This window comes from Telopea speciosissima, chromosome 3 (assembly GCF_018873765.1).
Source record: "Telopea speciosissima isolate NSW1024214 ecotype Mountain lineage chromosome 3, Tspe_v1, whole genome shotgun sequence".
Lineage (NCBI taxonomy): Eukaryota > Viridiplantae > Streptophyta > Magnoliopsida > Proteales > Proteaceae > Telopea > Telopea speciosissima.
In genome coordinates this window covers 3,103,478-3,130,134 of record NC_057918.1, presented here as the reverse complement: position 1 = coordinate 3,130,134, position 26,657 = coordinate 3,103,478, and the positions used below count along the sequence as shown (strand labels likewise).

General features: G+C 38.0%; 1 protein-coding gene across 1 annotated transcript; it reads left to right on the top strand.

Moving 5' to 3' along the window:
- Positions 1-471: 471 nt before the first annotated feature.
- Positions 472-22,158, top strand: LOC122653941. The gene is made up of 14 exons (XM_043847904.1): positions 472-784; positions 875-1,401; positions 1,470-1,536; positions 1,619-1,956; positions 2,041-2,104; positions 2,193-2,539; positions 2,709-3,150; positions 3,251-3,351; positions 3,694-3,737; positions 7,523-7,715; positions 10,185-10,329; positions 21,012-21,136; positions 21,647-21,826; positions 21,943-22,158. The coding sequence occupies exons 1-14, from the start codon at positions 727-729 to the stop codon at positions 21,946-21,948; spliced, it is 2,637 nt and encodes an 878-aa protein (XP_043703839.1). The 5' UTR covers positions 472-726; the 3' UTR covers positions 21,949-22,158.
- Positions 22,159-26,657: the final 4,499 nt, after the last annotated feature.

Below are 26,657 nucleotides of genomic sequence, written 5' to 3'. Positions count from 1 at the left end.
TATAACAGTGGGGACTGTCTAGTGTAGGTCCAAGTAGTTGAGTCCCATGAATAATGTCCCAACCCAAGGGCAGAGCCAGGGGGCTGGGGCCTGCCTAACTTAATTGTTGTATCATGTTTTAGCTTAGAGTGGGGTTTCTTTAGGTGAGCACCTAGAGACGGGCATCTAAGTAGCCAACATTTAACGCTTTTATTTGCAAATATTGCTAAGTTTTAACAAAGGTGAGCCCCTACTAAACTCAAGTTCTAGGTAGCTTGGAGGATGTGAGAGATACACACATGGACTGGGCCTGGGCCCACTAGATTTAAATTGAAGGGAATCTAGGATTTGATGAGAGGGAAAAATAGGAGGAACTTGGAAAGTTCCTTTTTTTGGGAGGCAAGGGTAAGACAGTATTGTAATAAGAAATGAAAAAAAAACCCGAAGTTTTTTATATAAATTACCAAATAACCCTCTTGTTGGAAAACTGTTTTTTAAAATCGTCACCAAACACAACAGTTTTTAAAATGTTTATCTTTAGCCAAAAAACTCTGCCAAACACATACTTTGCACTTTCTGAAACATGGCTGTAGATGTAAATACTTTGATAAACTGAAAACCATCTTTTTCCTTTCTTTCCTGCCATTGTTTGTGCAGTTACTTTTATTTAAGGAAATTTCAGAGCCTTATGGGTTTCGTGGCATATTGTTCTTGATCGGAGAGAAAACGAACTCTTTTAACGAGGCCATGGACTTTGATTTGGATCCTTTTGCTGATACTATTCCTGAGAATGCCAGCTGTAATGGTAAGAATAGTTTGTTTATCACATTCAAAGACTGTTTCCTAGCTCTTATTATCTTGGGGCTTAGTGTATGATGATACATTTTATTGGCAGCCAGGGCTGGGGGCAAGTTCCAGCCAAAGTCCAAAGCACGGCCCAAGAAAGGAACACCAAGCACACTACCCACCAGTCTCCCTAGTGCCACAAAGGAAAAATCTGTCATTACAACCTCCAGTAATGATGCTCCAGCTGTGAAGTCCATAGCACCGGCCACCAACCTTCAAGATTCTGTTCAATCTCTTTCTCCCGTGTATTCAGGACAGAGTGGATCAATTGATTCGATTCATGCCTCGTCTTTCTCTGTAAATAACTCTATCATAAGGCAGTGTGTTAGGACGGTAAAAGATCCTTCTTCTAAACTTATAGGAGCTGAAGTGCTGGCCAACAAAACAGAGACTTCCCATTCTGAAGTTCAACCGTCTGATGGGGACAGAAGTTTTGAAACTGTGGGCTCTTTATCACAAGTCACCATAAGCAAAGAGGATGCAGGGTCCACAAATGCTCTCTTTTCAGAAGCTGCCATCTCCATCTCCAACAACAATATGAACATTCATTCTGGTTTTGGAAAGTTGGGAGGAGAGGTATGGTTAATGTTTGTAATTTGTTTCTCGTCTGCTCGAATTATTTCACTAAGTTTCATTGCTTACAGGCTGGCGACATTTTTTTTGAGCTCGAATCTCTTGACAATATTCTTTTTCAAGCCAACACTTCAACTGGTGAGCAATGCACTTTCTTCAGCTGTTGGAAGATTTTATTTGCTTCTTTCTTCACTTTATTGGGTAGTTGTGTTTTTGGCAGTTGGTACTGAAAATAACTTCCAGTGTAACATTGAAGTGAGTTCTCAGCCAGGAAACAAGCAAATAATATCTCATCCTATTACTAGTAATGCCGTGGACTCGAATGTTCCTCTTAGGGACCATATCTTTCAGTCTTCCAACCATCAGGACTCAGAGGAAGAACATTGCATTCAAGTTCATTCTTCTGTGAACTCTTCAATTTTCCTGCAATGTAATGCCAACACAACTGGTGTTTCTGCCAAATCTGTTTTGCCCCATGAACCAGTAAATAGCAGTGAAGCTGCAGCTTGTGATAGCAGCAGGCATATGCAGATAGATAATCTAAGGTCTGCAATAGAGGTAAATATTTGTATTCTCGTGTTATTCTCCCTCCCTCCTGGCCCCGTCTTGAATTATCATGTTTGAGGTTTTGTTTGCTTTCAGGAAGCAGAGACATTTCATGGATTGGAAACTCTTGATGTTATTTCTGAAGCCACCATTGCTCCTGGTGAATGACAAAAGTCAACTGAGTGGTTTTTTCTTTCAACTTAATATTTTCTGTTTTCTGTTGTAAATTGAATTCATGTTTGTGACAGATAAGAATAGGGGCAAATTGTGGTCCAAGAGCAAGGCCCAAAGTGAGAATGAAATGCCCATCACTTCTCTCAGTATGCCTGATGCCATTGAGTCCATTTCTTGTCCTGGAGATGCTCAGTTGACTCCTCAAATCTACTTGGATGAGAGTTCAGTTTCTACCTTTCATCCTGATGGTTCTCTTGATTTCTCAACCATGAGGTTTTCTGAGACTGCCCCTTCAGATCATCCCCCTGAACTTCTGGTGACTGAAGGGCCCAGAAACCTTGTTGAGGCATCTCACTCAGATGTTTTAACATCTGAAAAAGTTATGGATTTACAAGGTTCTGGTGGAGCATCAAGAAGAGGGGTATTTCTCAATATCTATGTCAATCATGCATTTTCGTTCAATAATTATCTCATTCTTTTTTCATGCATTAGGCGTTCATATCTTTTCTTTTCCTTTCCTTTTTTCTTTGTTTTCAATTTTTCTTGTTAATCTGATTGTATTCCTCTCTCTTATAAATTGGGTTTCTCAGACTAGGAAAAAGAAAAAGTCAACAGTATTGGAAGGTACGGTGAAAGAGGTTGACTCTCAGTCTCAGAGGGGCCAGGATCGAAGACCTGCATCTACAGCTGTTGATGAGAATGAAGCTAGTAAGTCATCAAAGAGACTTAGAAAGAGAAAAGCTGTTTGTGTTCCTGCTGATGAGGGGGAGAATGCGATTGGTGAAGGTGAGAATGTTAATAAGGAGGCTTCTAATTGTTCTGACATGGAAAAAGATGAAGAAGGAGATGATGACGAATATAGAGGGAAGGATATGTCCCGGAAAAGGAGGGCACCAAGAAAATTAAAGAAGCATGCACCTGAAAATGATGGACTGGTTCAAAAGCGTAAAAAGGCATCTGAAGGACAGGATCCATCAGAGAAAAAGGTTAAAAAGAGATTCTCTCATTCAACTAAACGAAAGAGAAGACTAGGTACTTTCAATTTCTATTTATTGAGTTGTTAAACCTTATGATTCTATACAAATTTAGTCATGTGAGAGATATTTACATTTTTCATGCCCCACTTCTTTAGTGGATAAAGTTTTGCTTGAAACGCCCGAGGATGAAATCAACCCTCAAAAGCTGGTTTTTAGAGATCTTATCCTGCTTGCAGAGGCTAAGGAAAAGTTATTGGTATATATTCTTCTCCCATTACTTGATGAGATTTCTTACTTTTTTTTTTGCTAACGAGGGTATCCAGGCCATCGGCCTGACTATTCCCCCGGGCCCATGCAAACCCCACAGGGGGTAGCCGAGTTGGCATGGGTGCTGGTCTAAATCGACAAGCGACCTGTGTTCGACTCCTCTTACCTGCTTGGGGCCACTGACCTTGGATTTAATTGGTTTTCCACTTAAATCCTTACATGCAATATTCTACTGACTTTGTAGACTTTTTCTTAATTGACATGAACTTGGGTTTGCTAGTTCCAATGTCATTGCTTTTTCTCCCAACACTTTCCCACTCTTTTCTTGCAGAATAAAGAAGTAGCAGCATCAAAAAAGTTCTTTCCCAATAGAAGGTAATGCAATAGCTTGTTGCTTTATTAATTATGTTCTATACTTTCATGTGGTGCTACAAACTTTTGTGTTTTTTAAACCTCCGGTTGGCCTTGGAAGGGGTATTACAAACCTTTATGATCTCAACTTCGGGATCCAGATCATGGATTGTTTGATCCAAGACTTGGCCCAATGATTATAAAATAATATTAGAGCATGTATATAAAGATTTCAACATTAACTTGTTTGGTGTAGGACATTAGATCTTTGCTAACCTCGTTAGTAAGGGAAAAGTGGGGGGGGGGGGGGGTGGAAGTTGACTGAGGGCTATATCCTGAAGGGGTGTCCTTACACTAAAAAAATATTCTTAATGGTTAACAGATCAAATCATAAGTAAAAATAGGAGGTATATAAGGAAAACTAGAACGGCATCCAAACAATCGGAGAAAGGTCAATAAAAGGGGTAGAGACAAGAGTGGGTTAGGCCCTGTAGCTACTTAAAGGGGACATTATTTTTTCTTTAGCCCCCAGGGCGGATATTGAAAGAACATAAAGAATCTTTTGAGGGAAATCAGTTAGGGTATGGGAGCCGTTTAATATGAAAAATTGATTTCTTGGAGTGGAGTTCAGCATTTGTTGTAGATGAGGGTGATGATTGCATTTTAAAAACCTAAGGAAAAGGATTCATGGTTGCCTAAAAAAACTAAATTAAAGAATTAGGGCTAAATTGCAAGTAAGATTAAGAGGACAGAATGGGGAGGATTTTGAATAACTTAACAAGCCGAATTTCCACAGGGCTGAAACTCAGGTTGAGGTGGCCCTTTCAATAGGTCTGACTCTGGTTGTCATCTCTCTGAAACTCTCTAGGGAAGGGGTGCAATGGGACCAAATTTTTTTTTTTTTTTGGGGGGGGGGGGGGAGAGGGAGAGCCAAAACAGGGTAGAGATTGTGGTTGAGTATGAAGCAAGGTTTGGATATGGAATTTCAAGGTGGGTTTTGATAGACTAGGTTAATAGAAGATGGAGGATAAACAACTTGAAGGCTGGAAATTGTCTCATAAAAGGGTACAAAGGGTTAGGTATAGATATCAAACAGACTTTCTAACACATGAGATTAACCGCTAGATAATAGGAACTGAAGGCCTCGTTTGTTTGACGAGGGGGTGCCATCTCACCAGACAAGAATAAATGCATTTAATGAGCTTGTCTGGAAGTTTCCCACCCCATCTAACCAAACATGCACATTTGTGGTAGTTTGTGGGAAACAAAAACAAGTTTCCCACCCCTTTTTTCCTTTTCCACTTTTCTCCGTCAAACAAATGGGGCCGAAGAGATAAACACCAGTTGAATGCTTATCAGTCATCCAGGCCTTGACTGTGGGACTCTACCACAATACACCAATAGAGATTGCCCCTCAGCAACTCTGACAATTCTCATTCATAGAAAAAAACCTTCATTACATTGGTTATAGACCAACAGACCTAACCTTCTAAATTGACTCAATCTAAATTTAAAAACCTTGTAAACTGATGTAGTAGCACTTTCATGGTCGACCAATATGAACCAGTCTTGAAGCCCAACCCAAGGAGAGCCAGTCTGAACATGGATTTCATCCCAACAGGGTATTCAGGGAATTTATTATTTGTTTGGGATTATTTTGTCAAATTAATATTTATTTTAATTGAGGGTGGGCCTTGGTGCAACGGGAAGGTTGTTCCATTGTGACCTAGTGGTTGCGGGTTCGAGTCTGAAAACAGTCTCTCCGCGAAGTGGGGGTAAGGCTGCGTACATTATGACCCTCCCTAGACCCTGCAGTGGTGAGAGCCTTGTGCACTGGGTATGACCCTTTAATATTGGTTTTAATTCTGTTTAGCAGCCAATAGTTGCGTTTGATTTGTACTCTATTTCAGTTATGGAGTCTGAATAGGTTTTCATATTCTGTTTAATAGAGTTTTATATGCTGGTGCCATGAGAGCCTGGTTCGATTGGTAATTGGAATTCTATATGCTGGTGCCACGAGAGCCTGGTTCGATTGGTGATTCTTGTTCTTCTACTCTGTTGGACTCTCCTCTCCAACCATTCTTCTTCCGAGGTCTGTATTCCTCCTCTAATCTGCTTCTTTCTATTTTCTTTTTTCTCTGTTTGAGTTTCTTAAGCTCTATCTGCTGCACCCTGTTTCCAGTGGTACTTGAGGCCCACCAGATTTGGATCAAACTCTGTCAATCCCTCTCTGTTCTTCGTGAAATTTTGAGTATAGGTTATACTCCTAAGGGCAACTGAGCCTGTAAAGCTTGAGGCTAAAATGAGTTGGGTTTTGGGAGATATGTCCAAATCTTGTAGTTGGGTTCTGTTTTTAGTGCCTGACCTTTAGATCAATTCTGTTCTCTTCCTACTTGTTCTTTCAAGTTGCTACTTGTTGTACACTTGTACTTGAGAGGGGCCTAGTATGAAGATATTATCCCCAGAACTTGAGGATGATTGGTTTCCAAACGGGTGGGTGAGATTTCTCACCTGGGCTGAGTTTGGTTCTTTGGCCATTACTGTGTCTGTTGTGAGGTTGAAGACAACATTCTTTTCTTATCTTCAAATAAGACCAGACTTTATAATTACAAAAAATCCCTTTAAAATTCCATATTAGTCTATTCCCTTCAAATTAGTTTACCATTTGGTCCCAGATTCTGTTTTCTTACCCAAAAGGGTCCTAATTTCCAGAAATTATAGAATTGCCTCTATTCCTTCAATTTGAGTTATTTATCACTTTGGTGGGCCCATAGTGAGTTAAATCTGGTTTGGGACCCTAGGTTGCACCATAAACTCTTAAACTTGAAAACCAAATGAACAGGAAAATTATAAACTTCTAGAAAGTACTTGGACTGAAAAATAGAAACTAAATATTGACCCAAATCTTGCCTAAATCTCTAGACAATCGAAAATAGAAAGTAAAACTAACACCTAATCTCATATTTGACTAACCATCCCTTCAAGTGGGCTTATAGAATTTGCCCAATGCAACAGTAAACCCAAGAATAGTTAGCACATGACCTGTATAACCCATTGGGTCGTCAAAATTAAGCCTATTAATGTAGGCTCAAACATTGATTTAATTTTGCATTTTTACTTGGTTATGGGCTATTGTTTTGAGTGTTTTTATTTGTAATGGGCTAATTTTAAGGCCCAAAAGTTTTTTTTTTTTTTGGGGGGGGGGGGTCTAAAGGGGTGTAGGATAAAAGGTATTTAGTTAGTAGTGTGGTCTATTAGGTACTTTGGCTTTAGTTTGGTTAGTAAAGAGTCCTCTTTTGGTTAGTTATGTGAGACCCAAGTTATCTAGAAGATTTAGGCTTCATTAATTCTCTAATTGGTTCTTTTAGAGTCCTTGTTAGTTAAGTTAGTCTAGCTGTCTAAGAGTTTTACATTTGAAAGGACTTTCTTTGGTTTTTTTATAAATATGTAACCAACGCTCTCCCATCAAGGGTTTGAATAGAGAGATTTTATTTGGAAGTGTTGTCAAGTGAAGGCTCCTTTCTTCCCTCTCTCTCTCTCTCTCTCCTATTGATCTGCCATCTCTCTCATCCCTCCTGCTGTCTTTCTTCTCTTTGGACTGCCTTGTTCAGAATATGGTAATTATTTGCTTATGTGGAAAACAAATTTCAGTATTGAAGAAATGCATACTAATTTAAAAGGACTTTTTTTTGGGGGCGGGGTAGATCAATTTAAAAGGATTTGAAGGAATAGATTGCATGCAAAATGAGTTAATTTATTATTTTCATGTTCATACGTATGTTTTTATTTGACTGTTTTGTATTATGCAGTGCTGATAATTCTGTTCCTTACGATGCCTCATATAATGAAGACTCCTTTGCGTCAATGGAAGATCTAAACTCACCCGATGAACAAGCGACTCAGCAGGTTCAACGGAGTTCCTCTAAATTGAATTACCATACCTTTATGGATAGAACACCTTCTGAAAGATGGTCGAAACAGGACACAGAGCTGTTCTATGAGGTATTCTCATCAGTAAATTGACATAAATGTGTTATTGTAAAGTGAGGGGAAAGAGAGGCTGTACCCAGTGCATGAGGCTCCTGCCACTGAGGGTATTAAATATAGAATCAACAGTGGATAAGTTAATAAATTCTATATTTCAGTATGCAATTCAACCAACTCTCTTTACAAGAAAGTATGTAGTGCCCGTTCGGGATATATGAATCAATTAGGAATTAGAAATATACGAGATATATTAATTAGTTGAGTTGGGGTTTTTGTGTTTGTTTCTCTTAAGGTCTGTTACTTATATGAGTAGCAGTAAGGAATGTAAAAGTCTATTTATTTATTGGGTGAATAAGAAAATATATCACAAGAAATTTCGCCAAAACAATGCATTCTTTGGCCAGTATGTTTCGGTTGGTCATTTCGGGGAACAACAGCCATAATAAGCTCCGATATTTCTGGGAACCTTATTTTTTCCTATACAAACATATGTAAACCTTTATATTGCAAGAAAAGTAACACAAAGTTGTGGTTTGGATTTGCACCCTTGTTGGCAGTATACGTCGAACTCTATTGATACCTTGTGTAATATTGCCTATTATATACATTGTTTTAGTACTAGAAGACAGAAAAGGCAAATAAAACAAGTAAATAATGCACCATGAATGAAGAAACATAATAATGATTAATTATTTATGAAATAGTGCAAAGTACATGTAACATAGACACCTAAGTCCCAACAATACAATACTGTCTGCAAATACAGGAGTACAAACTACAAAGTGGCTAATACCACAAACTATGACGTGGGGGATCAAGCCCATTCATGATGGTGGTGCTGACGTGCATTTTCCTCCGACTGTATGACAAATGCAGGCCACGTCATAGTGTGCTGGAAGAAACGCTCGTAGTCCTCCACAGTTGCCCTGTAAATGGCCTCATCTACATATTGGAGGTAACCTATCCTAGGGTATAGGTCACCATATTGTGAAGAACTAGCCACTGAGCCACTGTGACTTGATGGTGTTGACAGCATGTATGGCTGGTGGTCTGGGTAGGAGAATAGGTTGTCCACAAAGGACGATCAAGTGTTTAACATATAAAATTTTCATCACCAACTTTTGGGTATTTATCCTTTTTTTTTTTTGCAAAAATTCATTTTTGGGGAGAAGTTCATTACCTGGGACTGTTGCGTGTGGCCAAATCTTCACCAATATGCACTAAATGATGTCGTTGGAGTGATGTGGCAACTCCCAACAACGTATTCCAGCAGTGTGTAGAGGTGAGGTGGAAAAAATCCAAGATAAAAAAATAGTGAAACACTGAAATTCCGACTTCAATTTTGCTGATTCTGTAATTTGCCTCCTGTTTTGTCTCAGCCTTGTTGAAATCAGAAAAATAGCGAAATTTCGCCGAGATTTCGGTGAGTTCTTGAGCCATGCTTCCACCAAGGATCAGCTTTAAGTCAATATCATTATATATTAAAATAGTGATAAGTTGACAAGTCATATTCAAGTTGAATTTCCTTGGTGTGTTTCTAATGATAGATTGCTAGCTGCTGAAACAAAAGTAGGGTTACCTACTTGGTTGAATTATTAGAAAAATCCCTGGGTTTCGAAGGGTTTTAAGATTAGCCGAACTAAAATAGAATATATGGAGTGCAATTTATTAAAAATAGGAGTGAAAATGGGATTGATGGTAGGTCTTAGAGTGATGATTTCAATAGCTAGGTGCAGTCATAAATAAAGGAGAAATTGCTGATGATGTTACTCATAGAACTAGATGAAGTGCAGAGGTGCTTCTGCAGTGTTATGTCATCGGTGCGTACAGGATATAGGTAATAAATTAAGATGTGTCTTGGATAGATGATAGCCCTCTTAACTTTCTGGCCTTTGTTTATTTTGTGGGCTTGGTGTGGCCTGTGAGGGTTTATTTGGGCAACGATCCTAATATTATGTTACTGTCTAGTACTCTTGGATCAAAAATAGAAACTTGAAACCTGTTGACCTGCCAACCCTAAAAGTAATAAGAACCAAATATTTTGAGCAACTGACCAAAAATGAAACAAATCATCAGAGTATACAAGAAGCAGGTTTGGGTTCATTAACACTTATCAGTTTTTCAAAATTAGAGAGTTGCCGCTAGCGTCTAATATTTAATATTCTATGAAATTATGTGGATTGAAAGTTTGAAACACGTACTTCTAAGACATTTTGCAACTAAACAGAGCTTTCTTGTCTTGACATAGAAGTTTTCCCTTTCTAAGCGGACTCCTATGTGTACCCCATGCTCCTCATACCGTAATGGCCAAATAAGTGCACCAGCTTTGTAATTTGGGGGGGAGTGGGGAGAGAGATTTCTATAAAACTAATAATGATAAGTTCAGTATTTGAACCCCTTAAATCATATATGATGCTAAATTATGTCTTTGTATATGTATTCACCAGCTTTAATCAAAATTTTCACTCTTACTCTGTGTTTCAGGCTATTAGGCAATTCGGCACAGATTTTGCAATGATACAACAATTATTTCCTGGTCGTACCCGTCATCAAGTGAAATTGAAATATAAGAAAGAAGAACGTCAACATCCTTTGAGGCTTTCTGATGCCTTGACTAATCGTTCTAAAGGTGACGTTGGACTTGATGCCTTAATTGATCTTCTTCTTCATTCTACTTAATTTTATCTGGTTCTTCCTGATGGTTATACACTAACGAGTAGAATCTTGATTGTACATATTTTTCTTGATTAGTTGAAGCTGGACTGTGGACTCTACAATTTGTGGTCATTAGCTAAGTGTTGGCTAAGGTGAAAAATACACAAGGTGCATAGGCCTAGTTAATTTTAGAAGATAGGAATAAAGTACACATTTTTTGGACAGATAACTACCCATTACCTAATAAAATTAGGAATTTAGTAGGTGATATTATCTTTCCCTTGCAATAAAATTATGTAATATCATCTTGGACAATTCTGTTTGTAAGGACAGAGTATCCCATAAAGAAGCTCTGGCAACAGATAAGAATTGCAGGACAAAAGAAGAAAGAAAAGGAAGAATAGAGGAACTGAAAAAAATATAGTAGGATAACTTCAAACATTTGCATAATATTAATGAAGGCAGCATCTCTCGCACCTGATTTAATCAAAGTGCATAACCTGGTTAAAGGGTTGGGCCCCCAATTTGGGGCTAGGTGCAACACGTGCCTGGATTCGCCTTGTACTTGGGTCACCTGTGACCTCACTTCACTGGATCCTATCTCTTGATGAGTTCAAACTAGAACACCATTTCAAAACTAGGAAATTGAAAAGGCTTCAGTGGTTGAAAAGGGAAAGAAAGGGGTAAAAACTTCGGAAAGAGCTTGAAAAGTTAGTAACATGTTATGTATGAATTGGGCATCCCCTAGGTTCTTTTTTTTTTTTTTTGTATATATTTTGCTTGATATCCTTCTCTGGCTAAGGCAGGGACAAACCATTTATTCAGAGATCTTTACGGACAAAACAGATCCATTTTGATATGGGAAAAACTAAACATTACAACTGTACTTGACATCTAGTATCATCACAAGGTCACACTCTGATGCGATGTGGCAAACATTGAAATATGCAAGTGATAGATGCAGGGGGTCCATGTGATAGGTGATCCCTATGCCCATGTCACATGTCATAGTGTACAATAAAAATACAAGATTAGGCTGAGCTACAAAGAAAGGATCCATAAAGGACTACTCACCAAGGTTCACCCCCTGGCCAACTCTTCAGCGACAGAGTTAGGCGACTAGAGTATCCAAGAGGAAGAGAAATTCCTTCTGGTAGATAAAAATCTATTTTTGTAACTACCTCAAATGAACACCAGAGCAATCTTGAAGCTAGGTGATAACTGAGTTAGAAACTCCTTCGATTATGGTAACCAACTAACCGGTATCAATGGAGATTTCCAGCCCCTAAATTACCTCCTTGAACTTAGCTGTGCTTGAGAAAACCCTCAAAATGGCTCCATCATGGTGATGATTAAAATCATTCAAGGCATTTTCATATTGTTTGCAAGATCACTGCTAGGATTCTGAGGATCAATGCCAATATATGCACATCTGATTAGGAAATCCAGATCCCTGTTTTCTTGAGGAAAAATTTCTTTTTCTTGGAGAATGAGGTCTGGTAATTCAATGGCTGTTGACAATGCCAGTGGGTTCAATATGGTTATGTTGGGTATTTGAGGTTCCTATCCAGCTGCATATGCCACGAGTGTTTTGGGTAATGCCCCTTGGTTTAGTATGTACCTTGTACTTTTCTCATGTTTAGAACTAAAAGTTTATTTCTACTTATAACCTCTCCCCTCGGCCCCCCCCCCCCCCCCAAAAAAAAAAAAAAAAAAAAACCTGCATCATGATTCCCCTTATACAAGTTGTTGAAGTTGTGGTGATATTTTCTGATTTTATCCGATTTTGTCACATGGATCTAGGATTATCCTTTATGCTTACATCAACATTGAACTTGAATGATGTAGGAGGAGGGTTTACCTAGAGGTATTGGATCTGCATATGACACATATAGCAAGATCCCAATGCATCATGTGGCTAGACACGAGTCTAGAATGCCCACAAGGGGTAGGTGGCAGTCCAATGGGCTGAAAACAAGCTTAGTTATATTATAGATTGGGCCTTTTATTTTCTTGGTTTTCATTGTATGGGTCTAATTTGATGTAGTTGCATTAGACTATGATCCCATATAGAGGCCTAGGTATAAGTCTAGAAGGCCCACAATGGCTAATTGGTAGTCCAATGGGCTGAAACAAGCTAGTTGATAAAATTGAGTAAGGCGATTGGAGTCTCCAATAGGAAGAGAGTTTTCCTCTGGAAGATAGAAACTTACTTTCCTTATAACAATCTCCAAGGAATACCAGAGCAATCTTGAAGCCAGCTGAGAACCTCCTTCGATTGTGGTATCTAGCCAACCATTATTAATGATTCAATGGAGATTTTCAACCCTGAATCACCTCCTTGAGCTCAGCTGTTATGGAGTCGCTTCTATGCATAGGACTTGAGAAACCCCTCAAAATGGCTCCATCATATTGATGACGATGATCATTGAAGGTGATTTGATATTGTTTGCCAGATCAATCCTAGGATCATCTAAGGATCCATGTCAGTTTTTGCATCTAATTAGGAAAGTCAGATCCTTGTTTTCTCAAGGAAAACTATCTTTTACTTGGAGAATGAGGTCTGCTAATTCTATGGATGATGAACTGAGGCAGGGGTTTTTTAATTAGGTTTTGTTGGGTATTTGGGTTCTTATACAGATGCAGACTCCTTCGATTGTTTTGGGTATTCTTGTCTTACTGGTTGCCTTGTACTTTTCTCATGTTCTGAAATAAAATTTAATGTGTTGCCTATAACTCCTCCGGGGAAAAAAAATAAAAAAACAAGAAAGCTCCATCATAATCCTTAAATACCCTTATACAAGCAGGTCTAGGATTATCCCTTATATCAACATTGAGCTTGAATGACGTGAGGAGGGTTTAGCCAGAGGTCTTGGATCTGCATATCAGTCACATAAGAGAAGACTGCAAGATTCCAATGCATCTTGTCGACGTAAATTATGCAGTTGCATTAGATTATGACTCCTTATAGAGGCCTAGACATAAGTCTAGAAGACCTACTGGGGGTAGGTGGCAGTCCAATGTGCTGAAAACAAGTTTTCGGTACTTATATTATAGATTGGGTTTCTTATTTTATTGGGTTTAATTGTAACAAGCCTAATTTATGATGCAGTTGCATTATACTATGATCATATATAGACGCCAAGACATCAGCCTAGAAGGTCCACAAGGAGCAACGCCAAGACATCAGCCTAGAAGGTCCACAAGGAGCAAGTTGCAGTCCAATGGGGGGTGAAAACAAGCGTTGGGTAATTATAATTATAGATTGGGTCTTTTATTTTCTTGGGGTTTCATTGTAACGAGCCTAATTTATAAGTCAACAAAGTTGGGGGGGGGGTGAAGTTATGACACAAGATTAGTAGTTTAAATTCACTGTTTGAGTTAGATTAGGATTACTTTGAGTCTACTCAATTAAGTCAGTGTGAGAGTGATTAGGAGTCCTATATATATATATATAACCCCCATCAGTTAGACATGATCAGGTGTGATCTTTCCTCTACATTTTCTTCTTATCTTAGTTTGGCTCCTTCTATTTGTATCTAATTCTCCTCCTTATTCTTTCATTGATCTGCTGATTTCTTCTATCATTTTCTAGTTTCTTCTACTATACTTGTTGAATAATACTTTTGATTTGCTAGACTGATGTCTGTGATCTAATCATCATTCCATATTAGTTTCTTAGATTTGATCATCAAAATCTGAATTGCTTTCTCAATTCTTGCTTCTAGCTTAAATCTTAAGCAGCCTGGGAATCATCTATCCTTGAATTCTGATTTCCAAGAATTTTATATCAATTGATAGATCTATCAGTCTCTTACAGACTTACGTTCAGATTTGGCCGTTGGATTGTGAAATATTTTAATGCTCTGATCAGCTAACAATTTTGTCCCTGCTCAACCCTATTGATTCAACTTCAATCCTGGACTGTTAGCAGTTTTTTTGGCTTTAGATTATTTCTGGAACCCGAAGTGCATTAGTAAATCCCATGAAAAGCCTTCGACGTGATTAACTCAATCACCTCCTTAGGAGATCTGGACCAACCTGTAACACCCTATTATTTCTCTCTGTACAAATGCTCCCAACTCCAGAGTTTGGCCAAAAGGACAGTGCCACATAAGATTGGTTCTCTTCTCTAGGGAGACTGCAAAACCCCTTAGAGGTCACAAAAACCTTTGAGGATTCCAGTATGGAGTAATAGGGATACAATGCACCCAGATGTTCTAGCAAAATTGCAATGGATTCTAGTGGCATTCTTATAATTTTTGTCGATTTGGACTCACTTTTAAGACACTTTCTATACATTCTTTGTATCAAAACGTGGCCAATGAGATGGGTTACAAGGACCTGCCCATGCTTGTAACATGGCAAGTTGTGAAAAATATTAATCATCACCAATGGGTGCAAAGAATACTAAAATCCGTTGCATTTATAGGACTGGTATGAGTTTCAATATCTGATATCATCTTCATATTTTGGATAAATTTCTAATAATCATTAGTGGTCTTATTCATGATCAGTTATTATGTGTTTTAAGTGATATTTGGTAGTTCTTTTTTTTTTCTGGATTTTGTTTCAACATTTATATTCTGTTGTCTATTCTTTCAGTTTAAACTCACAATTAAAGGCTGTGTTTGTTTCGCGATAAATATGTTGCAGGATTTGTTGAGTACCAATACAAAATTGTGTATGGATTATGAAGGGAGAAAATATTTACTGAAGTGTAATCCAAAAAATGTTCATAAACAATAACCATTTCAAAATTTAGGACTTTATTTTCCCGAAATATTGATGACACCTTAATCAATCGTACTCTTGGCACCCATGGAGGACTCCACCTCCATCATATCGCTGGATTCTTTCTCTCACTGAATCATATTCATATGTTCTTATTGGTCATGTCCAACCCAAAAAATGCCAAATGGTAGAAAATATACATAAATAACATAATAATTATTTTCCCATAAAATATTTACATCGAAACAAACATAGCCTTAGTAAATTCTTCTATGTCATAATGGCATAAGTTCCCCTCCTTTTTTCTTTTAGATAGGCAAAAGAGAAAATTTGATTACTTATCATCTGGGAAAAAAGAAGTTTGTGTACAAAGCAGGGCAAAATATGAAATCAGAAAGTCAAAAAACTTCTCTCCCGGCATCATCCTTGAACATAACAAAGCATTGAACAATTGTGGAAGAGGAAATCAACCCTTAAGTAACCTCCAGCGCCAAAAATTCAGAGCAAGGAGCCATTATACAGCACCAAAACCACTATAAGTTTCCACATTTTGTATAATATGTCGGGATTCCATTTCAACAAATGAGATGGGTGGTGCCCTGAGTGTGGGAGGAATTCACTTCTAACCCTAAGTGAAGTGGTGAGGAAAGACACGCATAGGTTCGGCCTCGTATCTTGATAGAGTTGAAGTTGGGATAAGGCTATGTTGTTGTTGTACGGAAGAGATTCCTTTTTTGGAAAGTTTTCTCATTGTTCTCAAATAGAGGTTTACCGTTTACCCAGGGTTTTAAGGATCAGTAGGTATTGTATCGTATCAGCCGATACGTTTCAGTGGGTATTGATATGATACTTATTTTTCAAAAAAGTTTGTATCGATCGATATGGGACTGATACAGTCCGATACGGTCTGATACAACAAGGAAGATACTCCTCCTTTAACTCTACAAAACTGAAACCGTGAGATACGAAACTGAGAGCAACTGAGGGCCTTGGAAACTTGTTTTTTCTCTTCAATATGAGTTGGAGGAATTCATCTAACATAAAAAATAAACAACTCTATTCTTCACCATTAAAACAAGTTTTGGGCACTTACAATGTTCAAATCATGGATCAAGTAGGATTGAAACAAATTTGGGCGAAAAAGTGGTAGTAAAGTTGCATCTCCTTTCTCTCTCTCTCTCTCTTAATGTATATTTTTTAAAATCATGAATCACTAGATTACTTAAAAACGATTCAAATCCTTGCATCAAACGGATATATATTTACAGATTGCATAATAAGGTGCTTTATAGTTCAAAACTGTATTTTATATGTATCATAAGCACATCCATGCATTTCTTAATATTTACAGATTGCATAATAAGGTGCTTTATAGTTCAAAACTGTATTTTATATGTATCATAAGCACATCCATGCATTTCTTGACCATTTCCATGCATATTTTTTGCGTATCTTGTGTCTCTCCGATACGATACACATCTTAAAATCACCCCTCGGATATGTTACTTGATACCGATACTTAAATCCCTGGATTTACCTAGTAGCCCACCCCTAGTAAATCCTACATGTTATATCATAGTTGTCAGGGGGTTGCCTATGCGACAATGCACCCTGTGATGCCCAAGGAGACATGTCACCTTGTGTCTTCAGGCATGTAAAGTTGGACTAGTCAAAACAGGGGTTGGGAGGAGGAAGAAAGGGAAAAAGGGGAAAAAAGAGGGGAGGAAGAGAAAAATGTACCTATGAACAGGCATAATATCTGGATTGGGCGTATTTTTTTGGGTCCAAATATGGTGCTCACCTTGCGAGTCTTGGCCTAATCTAGGTGTTGCGTAGGTGCTGAAGTGCCTGGTCATCCCCACAGCTTGCTCCGGTGCCATAACAACTATGTAGGGTCATTGTCACTTTCAGTGTATTATCATATGTATGCAGATATACTCTTGTAAAAAGAAAGGTTGCAAATTACCTGATAGGTACCAAGGATGAGCATGTTCAGGCAAATCAACATTAAATGTCTCTGCAGTATTATTGTCAAACAATGTGGAAGTTATACTCCCCCCCCCCCCCCAAAAAAAAAAAAAAAAAAAAAAAAAAACCGTAAAAGATATGGAATTACACTTAGTAGAATGACATGGAAGTTTCTGTGCTCATGGATGGTGTAAATTTGAATCCTGGGTTTATGATGCTTCATGAGTACATAATGTGACTGAAAACCACAGATGCCCTCTTTTTTCATGTACATGGTTTTCTTAGCAAATTGTATACGAGTTAAATGAGCTGATGATCTCTGAACTTACGAGAGAGCATGTTACCAATTGCTGATCTTGACTGGTTCTGCTTCTTTCTCTACTTAAGGAATAATGAATGAAAAACTCGGACCAGATTTTGTATTATTTTTTATGATCATCATGCTCTTGTCATTAGGTATAAAATTCATTGTAAGTACCTGTATGAAATATTGAGCATACCTTAATAACAACCATGTTGAAATGGTAGCCTTTTAGATAAACACTGGATGTGGAAATCAAGGCAAAGATTTGAAGCTAGAAGTTACGGGATCAAGGAAGCTTTGATGCAGCTGCAAAGCTGGTTCTACCTCCCTAGGGTACCTACATGTAGAGAAATTATGTTTGGGATACCTCACGTTTGATATATTAGGTTTGGGGTACCTCACGTTTCATAAAGTATTATGTGTGAGGTATCTCACATTTCGTAGATGTTATGTTTGGCCTTGGGATACTGATGTAGATCAAAATTTGAAGAGGCCAAAACACTGTTCACGTGAACAGTGTTACAACCCCTTATTTTGCCTTAGTGGAATATTATTAGAAGATCATGTGGGGGCTCAAGACCAGATCATGTGAAGACTTTTTAGAAGGGTCAATTTTGTCTATGTATGGGGAATTAGAAGTTTAGTTTAGTTTCTATTTTTATGCAATATTTAGTTTCTATTTCCAAGTAGTTTCTATTTTTATTAAAGCTTGAGATGCAAGCTATGCTTTTATTTATATGTAACAGCCCTTAGAGGCTCCCCACGATTTGAATGAAGAGTTAAGATTGCTTATGCAAGTTTTATTGTCCCAATTGTGAGGATGAAGGGCAGAGGGCTTGGTTGAGAGAGCCGAAACCTTAGGGCTTCTTAGAGCCTGGCTGGTGAGAGCCAAATCTACTTATCCCTTACCTTTTGTTTTCCTATCCTCTTCTTGTCACTGTCTTCTACATCCAACCGAACCATATTACTGCTGTGTTCTGTGACTTTTATTGTGAGCAAACAACTGCTGCTGCTAATCATCACCAGAAGAAAAATCGAGGCTCACCTCTGCAGATCTGTTTTCTGTCCTGCTGCTTGCAACAATCGAACTAGCTTTGCTCTGAAGCCTGAGCCCTGATCCAGTAGAACTTTGGAAGGTTGAATCAACCACACAAGAGGCCCACTCGATCCCAATACCAGCCCAGTCTGCTGGCTGGTTTGATCTGCAAAACCTAACCTTCTATTTTGGTGCTATCCCCATATCTCCCAACTCCACCATCAGAATTGAGTGAAACTTTCAGCAGTGCTTTCCCTCCATACAAGCTTCAATCGATACAAGTTTGGTTGCATTCCCATGGCTGGTTTGGTTTGAAACCTTAACCTTCTAAACCTGCCTTTGTTTCTAATTCTGATTTACCCTTATTGATGATCTGCTGCATTTATTATCGATCCTACTGTAGAGTGGTTCTTAATTGAACCCTTTCTCCATTAGGTACCTTTTTTTATTTTTCCAATTTAACCCATTGGATTATGTTTGGCGATACTTATTTCATCTCCTCCGGCAGCTTGGCCGCAACACCCACCGTAGTGGGAAAGAGAGAGAAACAAGGGTGAGAGAAATCAGAGAATCAACCAAGTCGTTTTAATTTATCCTTTTTCTATGTCAAACCATCTCCCCCATTGGTGGGGAGAAGTTTCTAGAGGTGCTGGTATAGCTAAAGTTGGAAGTATAAGAAAAGATACCCCAAAGATAATATATCACACATGAGGTATCTTAGGCATAATTTCTCTATACATTGGGTTCCCCAAGTGTAATATGCCCTTTATTTTATTATGTTGAAGTTAGATACATTACTATCAAATAGGAGATTGAGTTTGAGTTAAAGTTGTTTCTAGTTTCAGGATGTGAATAGGAGTCTTTACTTCTTTATATACATGCATGTAACTAACAATGGAGAGTGAAGAATGAAATATTTTGTTTGAATGTGCCTGCGTGGCCTGAAAGCAGCCTTTTGGCTGACTGTTCTGCCCTCCCCTCTCTTTCTCTCTCTCTCTCTCTCATCTGTATTCTCCTTTTTTCTCTCCTACCTCATCATAGAACCTACCCTCCTTTCCTTTGGTATTTTATTTGTTTATTTTTTTTTTTCCTGTTTTCTGTTTTCTCCTTCATATCCTACTGTAAGGTATGATCTATTGCTGCTTCCTTTCCCTATTTCTTCTTATGTTTTAACTGAGTTATCTTGTTCAAGCGGTAATCAGATCCATCCACGATTTGGGTTTAATATGCTGCTTCACTCCTCCAGTCTCCCTAATATTTTTGGCAGCCTTTCACCACCTAGGGTGACCTGTGTTATGTGTCTCTAATTTTTGTACCCGTTTCAAAGATTGACCCCCTCCGACATTTTTCGTGCCGATCCGACCCGATGGATCGACCCGTTTGGAGAAGTACTTATATGTTTTCCTTGCCTTGTTGGGTGAGCAAGGGAAACAAGTGAGATTTGGGGATTTTTCGAGTTCAGGTTTCTGGGTGAGAGTTCTTGCTGCCGTTTTCGGTGTTCTTGAGAGATTTCCATTGTAATCTTCTTCCTAATACATAGTGAATCATCTTCAGCTTCACCCATGGACGTAGCACATGATATTGGTGTGTGAACCACTTTAAATCTGTGTCTCATCTTTGCTCTGTTTTGGTTTTTGTTCTTGTTTCTTTGGTGTTTGTTTTAACAATCTGAACCATAGGTTTCCTGCCCTTGAGTTTCATCTGTGCCGCGAGATTTAAGTTTGGATCCATGTCTGGTCCTTGCGTTACTGCCGGACCTGGTTTCAGAATTTCCTTGTCCATTGTTGGGCTTCAGATTTGGTTATTGGATGTGTTGGGTTAACAGTTTTGTGGATTCGGATTTTCCCTTGGAATTTCGGGTCAAACCGACGGTGAGTTCTCTACCATAGAACCAGGTCTACTCTTCCCCCTCTCCATTCTGTCAAGAGGTTGAAGACAACCTTCCTTTTGTAATTACAATTAAGCCCTCTTTTCCTTGATTGACCTAACTGCCATTGTCTTTTTTAAAACTATTCCTATCTTATCCCTGGGCCTCACTAAATTCCTGATTGATCCTTCTCTCCTCTTTAAGGGTTAACTACTATTTAGCCCCAGCTCCTATTGCTTACTGAATTGGGTTCTCATTATGCTGTGAAATTATGAAACTGCCTCTAACACCATTATTTGAGTTTCTATTATTCAAGGTGGGCGCATAGTGACCTAAGGCAGGGTTTTGGGAACCCGTGATTTCATCAAACTTCTTACTAATTCTTGTTATAAGATCCTTCCATTACTACATCTAATTGAATTAGGTATAGCATGATTTAGTCACTAAATATATCAAACTGGGTAAAACTTTTAATGCATTCTCTACTCATGTTGCCAAAGATGTGAACATTAGGTAAAATGCCTCTCTGTGCAAGTATAGGTTAGACTCACATCATAATGCTCAATAATGAGGGAAGAAGCCCCAATAGAAATATTGGAAGGGAAAAATGCTTCGACTGTTGAGTTCCTAGATGAATCATCAAGTCCAAGAAGACTCATAATTTCCATTGGAGGTCTAACTTTGGCTACGTTATGGTGAATTAATATGTTTGTAAACCATGATATATCGAGTCCATTTCTCTTGCAGATCATTCCCATTTTGAAATAGTGATTCAACGATTACAAGCTGCTGCTCAGGCAGAGAAGAATTCTGATGGAGACGTGGCTTCAGTTGCTATGACAGATGAGGAAGAGGTGACTCGTGAAGAAAATGTATGTATTAACCTTTAGCCTATTTTTATTTTTTCTGTTAAGCATTCAGATAGCAATTATTGGTCATGCTAATCATATAATGGAGTTCCACTACTTGGGCACATCATCTGTTCTCTGAGACTATTAATGGCATGGATATCTTGTTGAAATGCCATTCAATTTCATGCTCTTAACCATCTTGACAGATTCACATTTCTTTTGAACAATTGGAAAGTATGTAGGGAAGAATCCACTAAAGGGACTGTGGAGAAGCTTAAGCTCACCTTTTGGTGTTAGGCTTAGATGCAGATCTCCTAGGACTAGTTCATTCCTTAATGTGGTCAGGACTCCTTGCTTGTGCTTCAAGCATGTGATAGAGGAACCTAAAGGATAAATTCAATTACGGTCATATAATTATACCTTCCTCTTGTTCAGTTAATATTTTGCCATTTTGTAACTTCGATGATTTCCTTAATCTTCTCTATCCGGTTTCTATTTCTTGCTGAATGTTGGAATCACCTGTGCTTTCAGGAAGAAGTAGCAAAATCAGACCAGAAAGTAGAACAAGAAGAAAACAATCTTGAACTCAAGGTTCCTGAAGTTTGTAATACTGGGATGTCTCTTGACAGTGAAGATGATGTCTGTAGGTGGAGTCAATATAAAGGTGCAGATTATTCTTACCCTGAAGATGGGGAAAAAGGTGAATATGACTTATATAAAGGCGCAGATTATTCTTACCCTGAAGATGGGGGAAAGGGTGAATATGACTTTTACAAAGGCGCAGATTATTCTTACCCTGAAGATGGGGGAAAAGGGTGAAATATGATTTGTAGATTACTAACTATTTTTTTTTAACTGAATATAACTTTCTGTCTCCACTGTTTTCTTATTTATTTACTCCATATTAACTGTTAGATTATTGACTAACAAACTCAAACTAGAAAATTTATAGGGAATATTCATTGATTATAATATTTTTTTGGTGTACTGTGGTACTGATCAAGTGTAAGAATTCTAATATTATGTCTATTGAGGTTTCTTTCTTGCATGTACATTCCAACACACTTGCAGCAGTTCATTTTGTTTGTATTGATAATCATCAAATCTGTGCAATGTTGTATGATCAAAAAATTTTGGAAATGTCATAAATCTTATGTATATGATCATACATTTACATAACCTGGGTTTCCTATGGAGTGGCCCTTCTATTTTTTCTATTTAGATGGCTGCAGCATTCTTTCATACTGAGATTAATAACTAAGAATCAATAGGAAATCAACAAACCCACTTCTTCAGCCCAAAAAGAGAGGGGAGGGGAGGGTGGGTTGCTAAGCTATTGAATGAAGTATGGCAGCAATTCTACTTTATGCAGGGGAGCAGGATATTTGGGTGGGCACCTAGTTTTGCCACATGGAAGGTCTGATTGTGCTGAAATTGTGTATAGATAGATCCGAAGGTCCTTAGTTCACATGTTAAGTTCCCGCATAAACAGAATTGGCCAAGTTGCAAATTTTAAATCATTAAATATTTTGAGGTCCATGAAAAGGCTGCATGGGACTATTTAGGGCTGCATGCATGTACATTGGAGGGCAAATGAACAAATTTGTAGCAGAAATATATATGCTATAAAATATAAGATTGAAAATGAGCCTGATTTGTGCCACCGGTCACTCTCTTTAAGATCGTAGTCCCCTGCCCCCCTCTCTCGGATGCAATATTGGTTTTTATGAATCGACAAGTAGTTGTTGCATTAACTTATTGAGTCATGTTAGGATATATTCGATTTGTGCTCAACAAAGGAGTAAAACATGAGGCAAAACAGTTAGAGAATCTACGAGTGGGAGAAAGGAAATAGGACAACTAGATTAAGTGTCCAAAATATCCTCTATTTATAGAAGAAAGATACCCTTCAGCAACATCCATCCAAAAGAGCTAAAAGAGCTAAAGAGATGGATCTTTTGGAGTGAGAAGACAAAGAAAAAGAGCCGTTGCTAACGTTAAGTACATTTTGGACGACGCACAATAAAAAATCACCAACATTGACAGTGCATCGGATGACACTAATCCAAAGTCAATAAAAATTCACTAAACTTCAAATAGAGAACATGACACTTAGGTTAAGTTTTTGACAAACTCTTTATCCAATGTTTTAAACAACATACCCAGCGTTGGAAAAACCTTATTTGACGTCGGTAAAGATTTTATGGAACTAAGTCCGATCACTAGCAAAAAGGAAATTGCTTGTCTCAAGCCACGCACATGAAAACAAACCCCAAATCCCCCCTACCCGAAAACAAGGTACAATTAGTCTTTCTTTCATTGAACTCTACTCTTGTAGTTCCTATTATATAGTATAAACTTTTCTTCAATCTCTTCTAAAACCAATGTGGAACGAAAAATTTCCCACTTCTTTATTTTACTAGATGCAACATCAGGAAGGTCTTGGGTTCAACATTAGTGAATGACGAAAACAATGTCAATCATAAAAGATGTATTTTCATATTTCTTTTCCTTTGTAAATGCATTTCATACAACAATTATACAACTTCTTTTCTCTACCCTCAGTTTGGGTAACTTCATAGCAGGCTTATGGAACCACCCATGAGAGAGAGAGAGAGAGATGTAATTTGTGTAACTAGAGTTGGTTACAATTAACCTGCCACCACTCCAGAAGGGGAAGGTCAAACACAAAGCTTGACCCACTTAATCGGATTCATTGTAGATATGGACTCGCCAAGTTAATTAGTAGACAAAATCAATTTATATGAACATTGAGACAATGAAGTAAACCTCTTTTTTTTTATCTCCACAACTGTTGGATTGGTCGTTTATTAAGTTCTATAGTCTCGGAGAATGCATGGACATAAAAATATAGTTCATTTCCTTGTTAGGTTTTGTTTATGTTTGAAGTCCAAGTATGAAACAATGGAAAGAAAGAAGAGAGACAGAGACAAATACGACTTTTGTTTCTGAAATTAGAAATAATTTAGACCAAACTTGAAAGCATTTGGAATTGGAGAAATGGTCAAGGGAAGCTTATGAATGGGACAACTGGGTCTTCCCATTCATAAGGTCCATCATGCGGGGATAGCTTTGTCTTGGTGGGCTCGCTCTCTTAAACAAATTAATTAGAAATATCAACCCCAATTCGACCTGATTAAATGGATGGTTTTAAGAACTACCACAATCCTTCTCTCTCAGTAAGAAAGGAGAGAGAGAGAGACTTACAAGAAGAAAAGGATGGTATTTTCTTTCAGTTGGAATGAAGAGAGAGACAGACAATTCAACATCAACAGTTGAGGACTATTTAATTATCCCAATTAATGAATTCACATGTCATGCATTGTTGGGTGGCTCTTTAGAACAGCTGGAATCGGAAATTTTCTCTCTTTTTTCTTTTCCTTCTTGAGCTGAAGGGACTTGTTAGGAACAAATGCATAACCACGAGGAAGAAAGTTAGCATTTAACGTGTTCAAATACGGATTTCTACATCCACACGAAAGAATCAGAGATTTTCCACTAAACAAAACCCGATTGCATTATAAATACAGACCCAATAATAAGGGAGAAAGAAAGCTACTTGGGTGTGTGACACATGGGTGGGCGCAATGACCACCATACTCCCATGGAAAAATGGAATTTCTCGGGGGTGTGATGGTCATTTCGCCTGCCTCTGTATCCGGGCACAGGGGCAGGATACCACATGCGCCCTGATAGCGTTCTCTTTCTCCAATAATAATTATGTCGATCCACAAACACACCCAACCCAACATCGCTAGCAATTGACTTGATAGTTAGTTGATACATCCCTTCTAATTATTAATATATATATATTTTTGATAATGTTCTAATTATTAATATGAACACGCAGAAATCCCAAAGGGAAACAAAGGTCATTGAGGTTCCAAGAACCGTTGGTGTCTTGGTGATGTGTCTATTCATTAATTAAACCCCTAAGGTTTCAGACTTTATTCCTCCCATACTTGTGTTGAAAATTGAAACTAGAAAGCCATTTTAGTTTCTTACAGTCGTTGCCCACCAAATCCTTCCTCTCTCATTAAAAGCGTAAAGGTCTCTTTTAGATCTATCTTTTCACTTCATTAAATGTATTAAATATTCCTGGAGGGCGTGTTTGGTTGCAAGGGAAATGGGATGGGAAAAGGAAGGGAAGGGAATTTTTTTCCCCTTTTAAGTTGTTTGGTTGCAAAGGAAGTCAAGTGAAATTAATTTTGCTAAGTCGTTTGGTTGTCTATGAAATTGTTGTAAAATCAATGTAAATTTTTTTTAAACTTGTAATCCAACCCACTTTACTAACTTTCACTTATTATGACTCTTTCTTAATAATTTATGGAAAAGGAACGTTAACCGGTGCTACAGCGCAGTGTGTACCTGTGCTTAGGCATTGCCGTGCAAAATGCCCGATGCACCCGTAGAAAGGCAGAAAGGACCAGGGGTGCGCGGATCATTTCACACTTTTGTAATATACAACAAAATTTTAATGAATTTGAAATACTATTTGAAAACACATCATATCCACCACATTGAGACCCATAACATTTACACACAAATGTGAATGAGCAATTAGAGAGCCTCTAAATTCTAACAATTTGGATGGTCAAATTGCAATGTCAAATTCCTAATTGAAGTTTTCCACCTACGATGTGAGCACTGTATACAGGGGCAAGGATAGTGTTACAAGAAAAGAATATATATATACGGAATAGAAACTAGGATCAAATACCATATCCAAAGACCAAAATTAAGCTTCACAGGAAACACCAATGAAACTCAACAAGTGAGACAAACATTATAAATCCAGAGTGCAAACAGTTCCATACTTAGCTAACAATGTTGTATCTTATGTATCTAACAATTTTGTATTTTATGCTAACTCAGCTGTAGGTTCCCAACCCCACACCAGTGTCTTTGCCAAAGTCAGTTTGAATCCATCCTTAGCCTTAGAGTAGCAAACATAAAAGAGTTTGTTGAGTATGCCAGTAAATACAATGAAGGCAACCCCTGCTCCAATGACTCCTTTCCTCAAGATCTGCAAGAAGAAGGTTGGTCCCCAAAAACTGTCATGTATCTGATATGGTAGGCATTCCTCACAGAACCTACAAGCAAGCAAATCTCCACGATAAAAAATGCCAACCTTCGATGGACAAATCAACATTATATTTAATGGTTGGAACAAAGAAAAAGAATATTATTAATGTCATGGAGTGGAAAATTAAGGCATTGGGCAAATACAGATCAAAGAGAGTTCAATTTAAAAATTTATCCACCATTAATAAGTACCAACACCCTAAATTTCATCAAACATATCCAAGTGTGCTGCAAGGGAACCTTTTCCCAAAAATAACAGAGTACAACCCCCCCCCCCCCCTAATAAATAAATAAATAACAATCAATCAATAGAATCAGTTGAGTCCAATAAAAGGAAATATAAGTAGGACTTATTGAAAAGAAAGAAGAGTTAGGCAAGAGTTTCAAACATAGAGGTATTGAATGTGATTAAAATGGTTGTTTGTTTATCCTTCTT

Coding starts and splice junctions, on each gene's coding strand:
- LOC122653941 (XM_043847904.1), top strand. CDS start 727: ATGGACTTTGATTTGGATCCTTTTGCTGATACTATTCCTGAGAATGCC. Junction 1,537..1,618: donor TCAAGCCAACACTTCAACTG/GTGAGCAATGCA, acceptor TGTTTTTGGCAG/TTGGTACTGAAAATAACTTC. Junction 7,716..10,184: donor ACACAGAGCTGTTCTATGAG/GTATTCTCATCA, acceptor TCTGTGTTTCAG/GCTATTAGGCAATTCGGCAC.